The sequence below is a fragment of the Apteryx rowi genome, unplaced genomic scaffold, assembly GCF_003343035.1.
Source record: "Apteryx rowi isolate R43461 unplaced genomic scaffold, aptRow1 scaffold_443, whole genome shotgun sequence".
NCBI lineage: Eukaryota > Metazoa > Chordata > Aves > Apterygiformes > Apterygidae > Apteryx > Apteryx rowi.
In genome coordinates this window covers 321,452-336,831 of record NW_020450698.1, presented here as the reverse complement: position 1 = coordinate 336,831, position 15,380 = coordinate 321,452, and the positions used below count along the sequence as shown (strand labels likewise).

The 15,380-nt window shown below is 41.5% G+C and overlaps 1 protein-coding gene across 1 annotated transcript in view; it reads left to right on the top strand.

Moving 5' to 3' along the window:
• Window positions 1-15,380, top strand: part of RBFOX2 (RNA binding fox-1 homolog 2) — a 92,361-nt gene that overhangs the window by 43,534 nt on the left and 33,447 nt on the right. Inside the window, exon 3 of the mRNA XM_026076931.1 lies at window positions 4,555-4,701. Coding sequence (XP_025932716.1) covers window positions 4,555-4,701 — 147 coding nt within the window. The remainder of the gene's footprint in view (window positions 1-4,554; window positions 4,702-15,380) is intronic.

The window sequence follows — 15,380 nt, the reverse complement described above, 5'->3', positions numbered from 1 at the left end:
CTGCATGGATATAATTTTTAAATGGAATTTACTGTTGTTGAAAGGTGATTATTATTTCTGCATTCTTCTGTGTGATAAACAAATATAATATAGGCAGCAGAAATTCCCATTCCCTTTGTTCTTGGATGTGAACTTCAGTCATGCCCTGGTAGTGTGTGATGAGGCATGGGAGGGGTTTAGTGACCACTATCGAATTCGTCACTCTTTTTTTTTTCTATCAAACCTGCTCAGTAGACATCTATTTACTGGTGAATGGTTGTTTTGATATAAATACTTCATTGAAAGTTGCTGAGTGCTTGCTGTGTTGCCTGCACTGTCCTTCCCCATAGGGAGATTGCCATCTGTCAGTCATTAATTTTGGTCATTGTCTCCACATTGTGCCTCAAGCTCTTGATCAACATTCCCCCCCCCCCCTTTCTTTTTATTTATTTATTTTTTTCCCCTGGATCCAAAACCACTCTAGAAGTAGTGGATGGAGCACAATCTATCTCCCAAATTCTGTAAACCACCCAAGGCCCCTCTTAAATACAGGCCTTTTTTTTTTTTTTTTAAAAGATAAATTTTGCAGTAATTTATGTATTATATCCTTCTCATTATGGTTCACAATATTTTGGACTTCCTGTTTCCTGGGGGGGAGGATGGGGGATTGTATGTTACTTTTCTGTAACTTGCATCTGAAGCAATTCCAGTTCTGAAGAAGCAAGTGGGAGATGGAAACAGAATGTACCATGTATTAATAGGCTCTGTGCTGGCCTGTCACATTGGTGTTTGTCTTGCTCATCTGTGAGTTAGCCCTGTGTCTGTTCATGCAGATATCTGCTCTGAGCTCAGGTGGCATTGGAGCCCTTGCGTCTTTCCCTCTGAGGAGAAATCTAAGCAATTGCTTGTTCACCAGCAACAGAGTCTAGTTGAGAGGTGGGAAGGTAGCTGGATAGCTGTCCCCAAAAGCTTGCAAACACCCTATTATTGTTCAGGCTTCCTTCTCCCCTTTTGCCATGCCTACATGCACACTCCTCTTTGAAGCGGCCTTGTTTTGCATAAGGTTTCTGTACTGTTGGTGAGTGCAGGAAAGGAGAGGTGGCATGGGGACACAGGGAACAAGCAGTTAAAGCAAAGCAAATATTCTGAGCCCTGAGCTCTGATACACTTCTCAGTGACCTTGAACAGAGTTCAAGGCTTGTGCGTGCAGGCATGAATGACACTAGGACCTTACACAGACTATGGTGAGGAGGTAACACAGCTCCAATACTGTTTTCAAATGCAGGATGTTTGCCACAGTATGTCTCTGCGTCACCTGTGTAAAAGTGTTTTGAGACCTAGGCAGCGAGTGCTAGCTGCCTTGTGTGCCGCGCTGCGATCTGCAGCGAAGGGCCGGCRAAGGGAGAAGTCTCATTCTTCTCTGTGAAGTGTTGACATGAGGCCAGAAGGAAGGAGCTGAAACTTGATGTGGGGACGGAGTCGGGGCAGAGAGAGGGAGCTTGGTTAAATGCAGGCTTTTACCATGAGACTGGGTCAGGATAACACTGTTGCCAGTTTCCATTATGTGCTGCCTGAAAACAGGCTTCAGGTCCTTCCTTTCATCTCCTAATGAATTAAGACAAGGAATAACCGAAAAAAGGGGGGGGGGTAAGATCTGAGGAGACTATTTCTTTCATTTGTGTTGTAGGTGAATGTGTGGCAGTAGACAAATGTATTGAGCTAATGCTATAGTGGCTGAAAGTTCAAACCTTACCTTAGGGCCATGGATGATAGAAACGAGGGAGTTGCAGCATCCAGAGAAGATATTTAATGTTAGACTACTGCTGCAAAAACATGAAATGTGAAAGCCTAAGAAAACATTTGGGGACTCTACTGCAGTCAAAAAGATAAGACTGGACTGAGAGCCCCTGTTCCTCCTATTGTTTCTCCAGTTTGAAGCCTTTGTCTTATTGTACACATCTAACATGCTGTAAAACTGATTCTTGTGTGGCAGCAGCACTCTGCCATATGCAAGAGCAGCTGTGAGTGTTTTTGAGTAGGCCACTGTACATGCTATATTGCACCCTTGGTAAGAAAGGAGTTCTACCCTCTGTGGAAAAAATGGGTGGGAGAGGAGTGCAAACTGGTTTCCTCGCCTATGGAAGGAGAAGATCCATTCCTGTGCAGCTTATATATGGATTTAAAGACTCAGATGTTTTTGTTATAGCTGTTCAGAATCTGTGCCTTTAATAATTCACACTGCAGAAGATGGACTAAGCGTGTTTGTCTGTTGAAGTATTTGCCTGTGTGCATGTGTGTTTGCCTACTTGCCAATTGCACACACAGTCGCGGGAAACCTAGAATCTGGCAAATTGCATTAGCAAGGCTCCAAAATGTGTCCGAAAATGGACTGTAAAGCAATCCCTTTGGGCAAGAGTGTTGCTGGTTTTGGGGAGTTGTTTTGGAACACTCACTTCTAGGCATTTTGTGGACTGGTGATGGATGAGCTACCCATGTTTTGTCCCTCTTGGGCAGATTTGCCCTGAGGAGCAAAGGACTCTGATGGAATCATAAAAATAAAACCGCCAAATAGCATGGTGTGATTTAATCACAAGCCAGCTGCATTGATTCTTCCCCTAAGGTGCACTGTCTGTATGTTTGGAGATGCATTTTGTCGTAGGGGAAGAGGGGGAGGTTAGGAAGGGGAAGGCAGCTTTTCAGATATGACTGAGCGGAGCTCTGTGAAGTTGTTCCTAAAAATTTGATATTTAGGGGTGGATGAGTCTTAACCAAATAAAAATGGTTGCTTCTTCTAGCCTTCTCCTGAGACTTGCATTGTTCTGGGGAGTAGAGATGCTTGCAAAGCAATATTGCTCTGTTCTTATTGAGGCCTATTTTATACTAACCAGATCAAATATGTTTTGTGCTGCCTGCACAGTCCCACTAAAATAAAATGGAAAGTTGCCACTGTTTTGCTCAGCATGTCAAGAGCCCAGAGCTTACTGTTAGTTTGCTCTTGTCAGTCCTTTATAACCAATATGCAAGTTCAAGGTTGTATCTGTAAGATGTTTCTGGCCAGAAGCAGCTTTATGTTAACGTTGCCAATTTAGTTCATCTGTGGAGAGATATTTCTTTCCAAATATCCATGAAGTGTTTGTTTACTGAATGGTGTGCAGGGCAGTCCAGTCAGTGGGTGGTTAACTCCCCTGATGTTTCTTTTTCTTTGAGGTAGACAAGTTGTGTATTTAAAACAACCCCAAAACCTGCTCAGTATTAAGTTTTAAGGCCTGTATGTGTTCTTGCATGTGCCTAAAACAGACTGACTTTAGCAACTGCATGGTCTTTACATTCCCGTAGAATATTTTTTCATTTGGTGATTAAGGAAGAAGTCAGGTTAGCATGTAAAGAAATGAAATGATGCTTAAATGTACATCATGCAGGTGGTCAGAGCATTACTCCGACACAGCTGAGGCAAACAAGAGATGGAGGGAGTGGGTACTCTGAGTACCTTGGCCTGTCAGTTCTTGCTGTTGGAAAGGGACAGGGCAGTAAAACTGATCAGATTATTATCTGCTTTGTTTAACAGTTATGAGTTTTTGAGGGCATTTTTCAGACTAAAGTGTAAGAAATACAGTTTTCTCATCAAGGCATTTTGCAAAAGGGCTGTGCCTTCAAGTTTAGTGCCTTGTCCAGACTTCATGATTTCTGATTCTGGGTCCAGAACAAGTGGCTGAGGTTCTCTTCCTTTCTTCTTCCCCATCTGCCTTGTATATGTGGGTGTTAGGGCTCTCTTCTGGTCTCCTTTCTTCCCCCACCTTTTTTCCTGTACTTTTTCTTTGCACAAGTAACCCTCGCCCACCCCTTGACCTGGCCTTGCTATACCAGTCAGCTCTTGGGAACACTGGAACAAATTCTCTTCTTGTAGCTGTGGAATGGGTAGCAGGAAGTAGCACTTGGAGTTCTTGTAAGCCCTGGAGTGAAAATGACTGTTTCCTGTCTCTGAGCTCACTTTTAAATGTACTGAAAAAGTTAATCAAGGATATCTGTAAACTGTTTAAATATGGATTTTACTATTTAATTACAAATTTTCTTTTGGCTTGGTATTTCTCTGAAGGGAGCTCAACAGAGCAGATGCATTTCTGGTACTGGTCTGGTGAAAAGCTGCCACTTCAGCTGTGGGATTTTGATTATTGTGTGAACATCCTGCCACATGAGATTAAAGCAGCAATACCACCGTCCAGTTTAGGATATGAAAGATCCGCCTCTTCATTAGAGCTTTCGTATGGTAACAGCTGAAGTGAGGAAAAACGGGAAAAGAGAGAAGCAATTTAAGAAAACCAAAGGCAAGTCTACTAAGCTAAGAGGTGATATGAAGGGAGGGAGACTGAGATCTCATTACCCTTTGCTCATGGAAAGAAAGGGGAAGAACAACAGATCAATTGTTAAGCATTACTGGCTTTATCAAAATAATTGTCAAGTGCTCAGATACCACAATCACAAGTGTAGTACTAATACCTAAAAAGAGATAGATGAAGCACGTGAAAGGAATTTTTATGGTTTCCAGTCATGCACACGCTTTTGTCTTTCTGATTTCAGCAGACAGAAGGAGGGGCACAGACAGATGGACAGCAGTCACAGACACAGAGCAGTGAGAATACCGAGAGCAAATCCACTCCAAAACGGCTTCATGTGTCTAACATTCCCTTCCGCTTTCGGGATCCTGATCTTCGACAGATGTTTGGGGTAAGTTACTGAAGCCTTTTAAGGTATAGCAGGTTCTCCTTCACCACAGGTGGAACCCATGGTGCTGGTGTATTCATGTGAGGAAAATGCCAATTTAGCACGCTGTAAAATTTTTTGCTGGAGTAGGGCAGTAGCTGTGTTCATATCAAGATGTTGTGTGTAAGCTAACAATTGGTTTGGAAAAAACAAAATAAAACTTTACCTTATTTCTCAGTGAAGACCAGGATTAAGTGCTGAGCTGACTTAATATATCCGTTGCAAAGCACTGTTTTTCGGTTGCTTAGAAACTTGTTGAAATATTTGTCTTTCCTCATGATCCACTTTTGCTTTTAAAAAAGTGCTGCAAGAAATTGGCCAACCAGCAATTGCATGTGGAAGAGCTGGTGCAAGTCAAATGTTATTTTACATTGTGTATGACATACATTGTTTTGTTTTGACTGAATAGTTTCTCCTCTAAACTTTGTGTGCTATTCATCTCAGTATATAAGTTCTTTGGGGAAGTATTTGTTCCCATGAATACAGGTGATGACTACTTCAGTATAGACACAGATAAATGAATTAGATACTTCATAACCTAACATTCAGATGAAATTATGTAATATCGTCATCAGGAGTCTTTGACTTGTTGATAGAACATGCCATCAACCAAGGATGCTACCATCCTAAAGTCTTTACAAATATTTCTTGTTATTTATAAAGTTAACAGACTTAAATGTTGCTGCCTGTTTGAGATGCAGTGTAGAGGCCTCAAGTCAAGGAACACCAAAGCTAAGGTTCCTCTTGCCACCCTAACACTGCTGCTTTGGGTGTATACCTTGGTCCTAACAGGATAGCCAGCTGCTTCTCCAAATTCTGCAGGATTCTTGTTTCAGTTGTTGCATCTCTTGAGCCATTGTTGTGTGTGTGTATGCATGCATGCCCACACTCGCTCACACAGACAGCAGTTATGGTATAGTATATTTGTTAAGTTCATAGACTTCAAGTTTAAACTGCTGTAAATGAGAGAAGAAGTGGGCTTGTCCATTTGTAGTTTAGACAATAGAAAGTGAATAAAGTGTGCAGAAATGTTAAAACATTCAGTAACAGTCTTCAGTTGTGCTTGCCAGCAAGAGTCCAAATTACTACACATTGTGAGAACTCTTTGCTGCTTGTTCCTGGAGGGTTTCTTCTGGCCATAAGAAGCCATTTTGTGGATGAGACAAAATTGAGGGGAGTGGTCAAAACGCAGGAGGGCAGGGTTGCCGTGCTTGGCTGGAGAAATGGGCTGACAGGAACTCAAGAAGTTCAACAAGAGCAACTGCAAGGTCTTGCAACTGGGAGAGAATAACCTCCTGCAGCAATACAGGCTGGGGGCTGACTCTCTGGGAAGCAGTTCTGCAGAAAAAGATCTGGGGGTCCTGGTGGGCAGGAAGTTCAACATGAGTCAGTGGCATGGCTTTGCAGCAAAGAAGTCTGACCACATCCTGGGCTGTATTAGTAAGTGTAGCCAGCAGGTTCAGGAAAGTGATCCTCCCCTCCTATTTGGCACTTCTCAGACTGTATCTGGAGTGCTTATGCCCAGTTTGGGCTCCCTGGTGCAGGAAGGATATTGACACACTGGAGTGAGTCCAGCAGAGGCCACCAACATGGTCAGGGCGCTGGAGAACATGACATACAAGGAGAGGCTGAGAGAAGCTGGGCCTGTTCAGCTTGGAGAAGAGAAGCTTAAGGAGAGATATTTTTGTTGTCTACAACTACCTGATTGGAGGACATTGAAAGTGGAGCTAGATTCTCTTTGGAGGCCCATGGTTATAGGATGAGAGACAACGAACACAAGTTTTAACTTGGGAAATTCCAATTAGACGTTAGGAAAAATATTTTTACTGTGAGGGTGGTTAAGTAGTGAAACATGTTGCCAAGAGAAGTTGTGGAACCTCCATCCTCAGAAGTGTTTAAGGCTCAACTGGACACAGCCCTAAGCAGCCTGATCTAATTGACCTGCTTTGAGCAGAGTGTTGGAAAAGATGACCTCTGGAGGTCCTAACCGAAATTTTGATTCTAGGATTCCATGTTGTTAATTGATAGAGATGTCCGTAGATGTTAAGAGTGCGGCAATACTTTCAGGGTGAAGCTCATCTCCTGGCAATCTGTGACTTCTGAATATTCTCTGTTGCCTCTTCTGCTTGTGTTTTTTAGTTTGCTTTTTGCTGTTGCAGGGCTGTGTGGTAGGCAGTTCCGTCCGGTCTGGATAAACTGCCTGCTGAAATCACAGCCAGTTCTTGGACCACCTGCTACAATCTGTATTTAGCACGCCCTGGTCTATGCTACTGCTGCTCCCCTCTCCTGGGAACTTTATCACTTACATAAACTGCTCCACACTGCTGCTGCCCCTTCCCTCGGGACCTGTGCTTGGCCTGACGGTTGGCCCCTTTCATAGTCGATCACATTGGACCAGATTCCCCCTCCCCCTCCTCATGGAGGAGGACATGGATGAGATGGGAATGACAAGAGTATTCCTGCCCTGGTGACACTGATGCAGCCGCTCTTATCTCTGTTTTATTGACGGGGAGACCCAGGGAATTTGAATGAACTGCTGTCCTGAGAAGACTTGTAGAAAATGCAGCCTAACTGCTTTCAGTAAGGATTTCCATCCTTATCTGGGGCCCAAATGGTGTCACTAGTTTTACGCGGAGAGGGGAAAAACTCACTGTATGTGTTGGTTTCCCTTGTTCTCCAAGTTATTTGTTGTTGGTTTATTGTTTCTCTAGACATCATCTTGAGTTCCAGCATGGTGACAGGATTTAATTGGGGTAAATGGTATATTCCCCATAAAACCTTTGGCTAGTTCACCTGACCCTGCTTTGTGTTTGCTAAGGGACATGCCTACCAGAAGACCGTTTATCTTCTGGGGCATAAAAAAGCCTTGTACTATTTTCCTGTAATAGAAAGCGCTGGTATTTTGCCGAGGAAATAATCAACGACTCCTGTAGCTCCCCGTTCTCTCTGTCAGTGCTGCTTCTCTCAGCATGCTCAGAGCCTCAAGCAGGAATGCAGTTTTCTCTGAATCCCCCCTATTCCTACTTCTTTTCTGGGATCAGAATGCTTTCCCTTGAGTGACTCACTGAAACCAACTCTTTCTCCTACAGGGGACTCATGGTTGTCTGAGTCTTCAGCTGTGGCTGGCTGGTAACCCCCACCTTCTCCCTCTCCTTTCTGTGTGTCAGGTCACAACTCCTCAACATCATATCTGAGAGACTCAAAATCCTTGCCTGGAGTGATTTTTTCCAAAACTACTGTACAAAGAGAGAAATTGAGTAGACAGCAAAGCAGTAGAGGAAGAAATAAATGTGATGGTGGGGAAGGAGTAAAGAAGTCCCTTAAGGATTGAACAGAATGCTAGAGGTTAGCCCAGTCCTGAGGTGCAGAGAATTAGCTAATGTTTTAATGTAGCCTTGAATAGAGGTGGACTTCAGACGTGTTGTTTTGCGTGTGATTAAGGGAAATTACATAACACTTTCCATACCATTGTCATTTGTGAGAGCTGCAGATGTAAACATTTCCTGATGAATTTAAGTTATTCAGGTTTAAAATAATTTCTCACCTACTTTGTAAGAGATATCTGAAATATGCTAAGGTATGGAACAAACATTTCCTTATGTATATGCTGCTTATAGGGAGGCAAATAAAATAGGCTGCTTAAAACAGGTAATATTTACTCAACATTTCATGTTGCCAATAGAAAGACTTCTAGAAAGCTTCTAGAAGGAATAGGTCATTTTTTAATGCACACAGTTCTGCACCAACGGTGGAATAAATCAATAGTTGACCTTGTTCTAGCAGATAAAGAAGAGTTAATAGCTGACCTGAAATTCCATGGTTGCTTAGGTACCAGTGATTGTTATTTGTCTGTATTTACTTTGTGCAAACAGAATATGGCATCAGTCAGTAATGTAAGGAGCTTTAGAAGAGTCAGTTTCTTTGGGTTTAAACAATTGGCAGGATAACTGGCTGCGAAGGGACCTTTAGAAAGGGAAGTGTTAATGACGGCTACAAAATCTTCGGCAAAATCACACTGATAGCCAAGAAGGTATGATTCCACAGTCACAGAAAGTGTGTTGATAAAACGCAAAACTATCTGTACGTAAGGGAGGGAAGATGAGGTAAAAGAGAAAGTAAATGGCAATGAATATAATTACAACCTTAAACGAAAAAGTAGATGAGAATAAATCATTGAGATATTGATGTGAGTTCAGGGAAGAAGGCAGCAATTTTTTACATGTGAGGAGAAAAAAATCTAGGTATAGGTCCAATACAATATTTGTAACTAGTTGTGTGTTAAAAAAAAATATATATATATTTGTTTAATGTTTGTCTCTGTTTATGATGTAAAAGGAAGTATTTATGCCATGTGTTGTTTTGTATATAATTAATAACAAAGGAGGATGAGGCGGAACTTGCCAATATTTTAAAACAGGTAGACCTATATAAGGTATGCCCAAGGATAATGGCCAAACCAAGGAAGTCTCTTATCCATTAATGTCAATTTTTAGCAGCTTCTGGTAAATTAAGGGAATTGTAGAAGGCTGGTAGACTGCCCACCTGAATTCAATTTAGAAAAAATTAAAAGGGATGACCCAAAGGGGTATGCACTAGTTAGGCATTTGTTGATCCAAGATAAAAATAATTTTGTGACGTGTTAAAACACGTTAGAATCTGAAGATAGTTTAATATTATTCAGCGTGATTTAATGCAAGATAATGTCTTTTCAAACAAACATTTTGTCTATTTTGACAACATTGTACAAAAGCAATAGCGATACAATTAAACATTGCTCAACCATTTGATTTAGACCACATGACCAATTTTGATTAAAAAAAAATGCTTGTCTTATCTCAAATAAAACACAGAGGGATTAAAAACCTCTTTAATGATAGATCTTAAAAAGTAGTAATTAATGGGGAGACAGTAGTGATTAAGATCATTTCTAGTGAAAATTTCCTCCAGGGATCTATTTCAATCTCATTCCTATTCAGTATCTGTATCAACCGTGGAGACAGTACTATCAAAACCTTGCCAGTAAGATTTGCCATTGAAAACCTATTTGAGGAGGAGGAAGATTAGGTTGCTGTTAAGAGGATGACTTGAAATGCCTGGTTAATTGAGGATAAATCCAACAAAAATGTGTTTGATACTGCTTAGTGCAAGGTACTGTGTATTTGGGAACAGGCTGTCCTCATAGGATAGAAGGCTTTCTTTGGAAAGCACTGATTTGGAAGAATACTGGGTATCACTGAAGATAGTCGCTTTAGCAGTGCGAAGGGGAGTATCAGGTTGAAGGAGGGATATGATCTTGCTCCTCTTCAGAGCTGAAAAGGCTATGACTGCATTATTTTGTTTGGTTCTGAGTTCAGCTCAGGGCTTGGAAGATAAGTGTTTTCTTGTTTTTTGTTTTTTAATGTGCGAGGTGTTGGGTGCATGATTTACTCAGCTTATCAGGGAGTTTAGGAGATGACTTGTCTGTGCTGTACAGGTGCTTATGTGTGCATGATACCTAATAATAAGGGGGTTGGGGGTTAGGTGTTGTTTACTGTCATAATAAGATTTGCCAGTGGGAAGCTGACATTTAACCTGTTCAAACTTGAAACGAGAAAATTTCTTAGTAATTTAGGCTAACTTAATTAATGGAGAAACTTGCTGACAAGTGAGTGTGTTGCTATCATTTAGTGTCAAAAACAAGTTAGCATATCTTTTCAAAAATGTCTATCCAGTTTTTGAGGTACGTTTTGTGACTTGTGCTTGTAAGGACTTTTGACATGATGTTTGTAGTCCTTTCCTTAGCCACTAATAATAGTCTATTCCCTTCTCTATATGCAGAAGAAAATCTCATCCCTCAAAATGTTTCCAACCCTTTCAGTTTTGTGTTTTGATGGTGCCCGTGGTTGCATCTTACAATTCACAGCTTTGGTTCTCTTAGGCCTCAAGAAACCATTTTTCTCCCAGTACGAAATTGGCTGAGATACTCTGGTCAGTTCTGATGGATTTCAGAGTCTCCTGAGGAATATGGTGGCAGGGCTGGACTGCCTGCAAGATCCATCTGTTCTCAAGCTGGATCTTTGTCTCAGCAAAAGCAGGCAAAGTGGATTGTTTTGGTGCTTCATAGTGTATTAAGCCCTTCTTATCTGTTGTGAGAGCCACCATAAAAGGAGTCAGAATTGATTTTTGTCAGAATTTACCCTGATGAAACACTTTTTTTCAAGAATCTTCAGCTATCCTTAAAAAAGGAGATCATGTAAGACATAAATGAGGAATATGATGACTGGAGGGTGGGACAGCAGAGTAGAGGGTGTGAATGCTGTTGAGATATGGCTTCAAATGGTGGCATTGCCTTTTTTACGACATTCTCACTTCATAGCTGTGACCTGTAGGCTGCTACTTGCTTATAGTGGGGAATATCAGCAGCTCTGGTAGTGTGTTGTTGTTGTTGTTTTGTTTTGTTTTGGTTTGTTTTTTTTTTAATTGGATTATCAGCTACCATGGTAATAGTTCATAGCAATTTTATGGGCATAACTTTAGTTATTAAAGGTGACAGAATGGTAGCTATCCTTATTTTACCAGATTTTATGGTAACCCTGTTATCCATTTCCTTCTCAGAGCATAATTCATATCTCTACTGTGAGACTCTTTATGCTTTATATTTGCAGTAGACCACCTCTTTGTACAACACAAGCAACTCAGCTCTGGGAGCTCTGTAATGGATATTTGTGGAAGCTCTGTAGCCTTAAGATGTTGGCCTCTGGGGAAACATTTTGATAGTTGCACATCCTAAAATATATCAATGGATATAACTTCTCATCCACCTGTATTCTGATGTCAGGAGCATAAAACACCCCTGTGAGCCTGCAGTTTGAGTCTAAAGCAGTAACAAACCAGACTACTATTCTTTCTCACCAAGGTTTTGGTAGAATTTTAAGTCCTTATTTGCCAGTAAACAAATTTAAATCCACAAGTAATTCATGGTTACACAAGTATTGGCAGGCAACTAATCATTATGAGGTAAGATAAGTAGGTGAATAATACAATAGAGCAGAAAAGCCCTGAACTATAGGTCTTGATACAATGCAGAAGCCTAAAGCAGAGAAATAGGAAAGTTGCCCAAAGGGACTCCAGGTCTGCTATTCTGATTGGTTTGGAAATCTGAAGGAGGAACTCCTGTCTGGATATCAAGATATATTTTATCTCTGTTTCATCCCAGGTTAGTACCTGCCACTGATCACATGTAACAACTCCTAAATGCAAATATTGGAGAACAAAAGCTTGGACAAAAGGTGGCCTCTTTGTGATGACTCTTTTCCTTGTTCTTCCTGTGGTAAGAGAGAGCTCGCAAAAGACATCTTCCTCCCTGTCGCAGGGCAGGACTTTGTTTCTACTGATATTGTTGATTTCTGTTAGAAGAGGCATTGCTGTTATTTTGATGCGTTTCATCAGTGCAATTTCTAGAGTCACCTTTTGTGACTTGTGTGCTCAGTGCTGCTTGAGCAACCTACTTTGTTTCAGTGGCAATACTATGGACCATAGTACTTCTGTCCAGAGCTACTTGTGCCACTACAGCTGTCAACAACTATTGTGCTGTCTTGCTTTGCAAAAAACTGTTTTCTTGCCACAGAATGTCGTAGTGTCCTTCTGGTGGAAGGCAGTGATGACTGGATTGTACGTTTATCTAAAGTTTGTTCATGTTTTCATATGATGACTAGAAGAGTCTGTAGTGACAATGGGCTGAATATCATTTAGGAAAAAATATTGTACTATAGATGTTTGCTGGATTTACTCATGTAAAGGGTCTGGGTGAAATTATATGAAACTATCTTTTCTGTTACCCAGTTTTATAGGGATTCAATCTACATGTGCGAGTCCTCTCAAGCTAAGCTTTGAATTTATGCTGCTTTTGTGGGTATGGTTCCAAGTATCTTTACCATATCTGTACCTTAGCAGCAGTACCAGCTTAAGGTGCAGGCACACCTCTGGGGATGACACAAGACTAACAAATAGCTGAAAGTGTAGACCTGGAAACTGGTCTGGTGTTAAGATGTCTGAAATTGTACCCTGCCGTACCATTCACCTTTGTCTCACTCTTTTATGTGCGAATCTTTTATTTGTGAGTCAGAGGATAATGAACGACTGAGAAACTGTTCCTTGTCACTTTGCTTGCTAGGATGGCTGCAGTCTGTAAATCCTGTTGGAAGTCTGTGCTCTTTGACTGGCTTCCTTTTTGAGTCTGGTTTCTAAGAAAATGTGTTTTGTTGGGCAACAGGTCAACCCCAGTGTGGCCTCTGCTTGTTTATTGTCTGTTCAACTGATAAACTATGATATGGCTTTGGTTTAATCCTTAATACTTCTATCATCCTGTCACCAAAACTTATTGGTGTAACTTGGCTGAAGGCACATCAGCAGGTTTGACTCTACTGTTTTTAGAGATATCATCCAGCTTTAGGTGAGACAGTTCATGTATTGCTAGCAGTTCGGCTCTGGCAGACCCCACACTGCCAGAACCAAGCACTAACTAATGATAGTGGGGAGCCAGCCATCCTGGGCAGAAGGTATACTCCATGGAGCTAGGAGCTTGGTTATGGGTGCTCTCTGCAGTGTAGACCTATCTTCCATATGAAATGATCTTGCTCATACACATCAAGTTTGAGGACCTAGAATTATTTCCTGTGTAAGAAGTCGATTTCTTGGCTATTTTAAATTTCTGGTGGGATTTAGACTATCTTTGAGAACTAACTGTTTGGTGTCTTCTGGGTGTGTACAGATCACAATGCTCAGTGTTAAGTGAGTTTTGTAGGAACAGTACAAAGCTGCTTGGGGATACCAAGTTCTGTTGTAAGGATGTGAGGTTGTTGGGTGGTAGCTCATGTTACCTTTTCTTGTTTCATGATTTCTAGACAATTTGCATTGTACTCCCTGTTGTTGGCATTTTTAGGGTTAAGTTATTTGTCTGACATGTTTTGGAACTGATTTTGAAAGCTCTAGACAGGGAGATGAGGCAGAGCCAGCTGGAACAGAACATATAGGGGGGCCCTACCAAACTGTCAGTGCCTTGGAAGGCAAAAACTCTGTGGTGCCAAATCTTTCAAATTTATTATATGTAATGTAGTTATGGCCCCTGCTGGAAAAATCTGCTGTCTTCATGTCATCTGAGTGGAAAGAAACACACATCACATATGCTCTTCCTTGCACAGTGACCTTGCATCTATGATAAGGTACATCACTCACGTTCAAGCAAGAAAACTGGGTTTCGGTCATAGCTGATGTTTGTTGATATCTTTATGCCCCTTAAAACTATTATTTCTAACAGTCACTGCTGCCATTGTAGAGGAGATAATTTTCATTTTTCTGCATTACAGAAAAATAACTGAAAGCTTGCACAAGGTCAGTTCAAGAAAGGGAGGACGGAGATAAAACTAGATTCTATAGTTTCTCTGCCATGTCATGACTGGCAGTATACAAGTGCACGCACCCGCACACACACTATATGGTGGGTGCACAACCAGTTGATGGAAGGAGCTATTTGTATGACCTGTCATATGATAGGGGCTGCTGGCTTCTTGGTCACATAATAGGCTTTTTAAGTCATGGTGGGGAGCATTTGAGATGTGTGGTCCTGCAGTGCTTTCTTCAGAGGCTGTGAACTCTGCCCAGGATTTTTTTCACTGCTGCTCTCCTGGGGCTTATAGTAAGTAGATATTTATGGCAATCATTGAGTGAAAGAATCAGGCCCATGAGCAAAGTGATTCATGTCTTCAAGGTTAGAGATCAGCGGGTTAGTCCTCATGGATGACCTAACCATGGATCTTGTTTTATTTGGCTAGACCCTCCGTCTGCTGGAAAACACAAGCATTCATGTATACATGATTTAAAAAAAAAAAAAAAATACTATAGGGGCATTTGGTGTTGACCCTTTTATTTAGATGGCCTGGCATTTTACATTATAAAAATTGTGACGTTTTGCTAAGGAACTCTTAAAACTTCCATTGTTTTCAGTAGGCTGTTGACATCTGGTAGGGGAAGCACCATCAGAGAACAAAGTGCCTTTTTATGTTCCACTAAATTAGATTCAGCTTTGAAGGAGATATCAACTGTTAAAATGAACTAGTTCTTTTTTCCTGCTTTCATTCTTCGGGAAAATTCTGGCACGCTACCAAAAAAATGTGCCGCCAGTGCTGGACCTGTTGTAACCACTGTAGCAGTAAGGACAAGAGCCATGGTGTTACGAGCTGTCAGAGCAGCTGTAGCAATGACTGTAGCAGAGTCTTGAAGAGCCCAGTGTGCTTCTTCCTGCCCATGCCACTGTGCTTTTTTCCAGGGAGTTGCATGGGATAGAGGTCCCTCCTGCCCTCAACTCCTTCCCAGCAAATCTGAGTTTAGCAGTTAGCCTCTGGTGTCCCTGTTCCTTCTCTCCCAAGTAGTTTCCCTCCTGCCTCTTTGAACACCCACAACTCTTAGGTAGGAAAGAGGTGGGGTAAACTGCATGAGTGATTATGGTCTATTGCAGTAGACTTCAAGTGAACGCTCAGTGCAGCAGCAGGATTTGATCTTAATTCTGTCATCTAGGAAATTACATACCTCCATCCACAGGGCAGGGAGGCAGTCCTACCCTCTCTCACAGAGCTGGGTCAGACTACTTGCATTCAGCATTACCATTG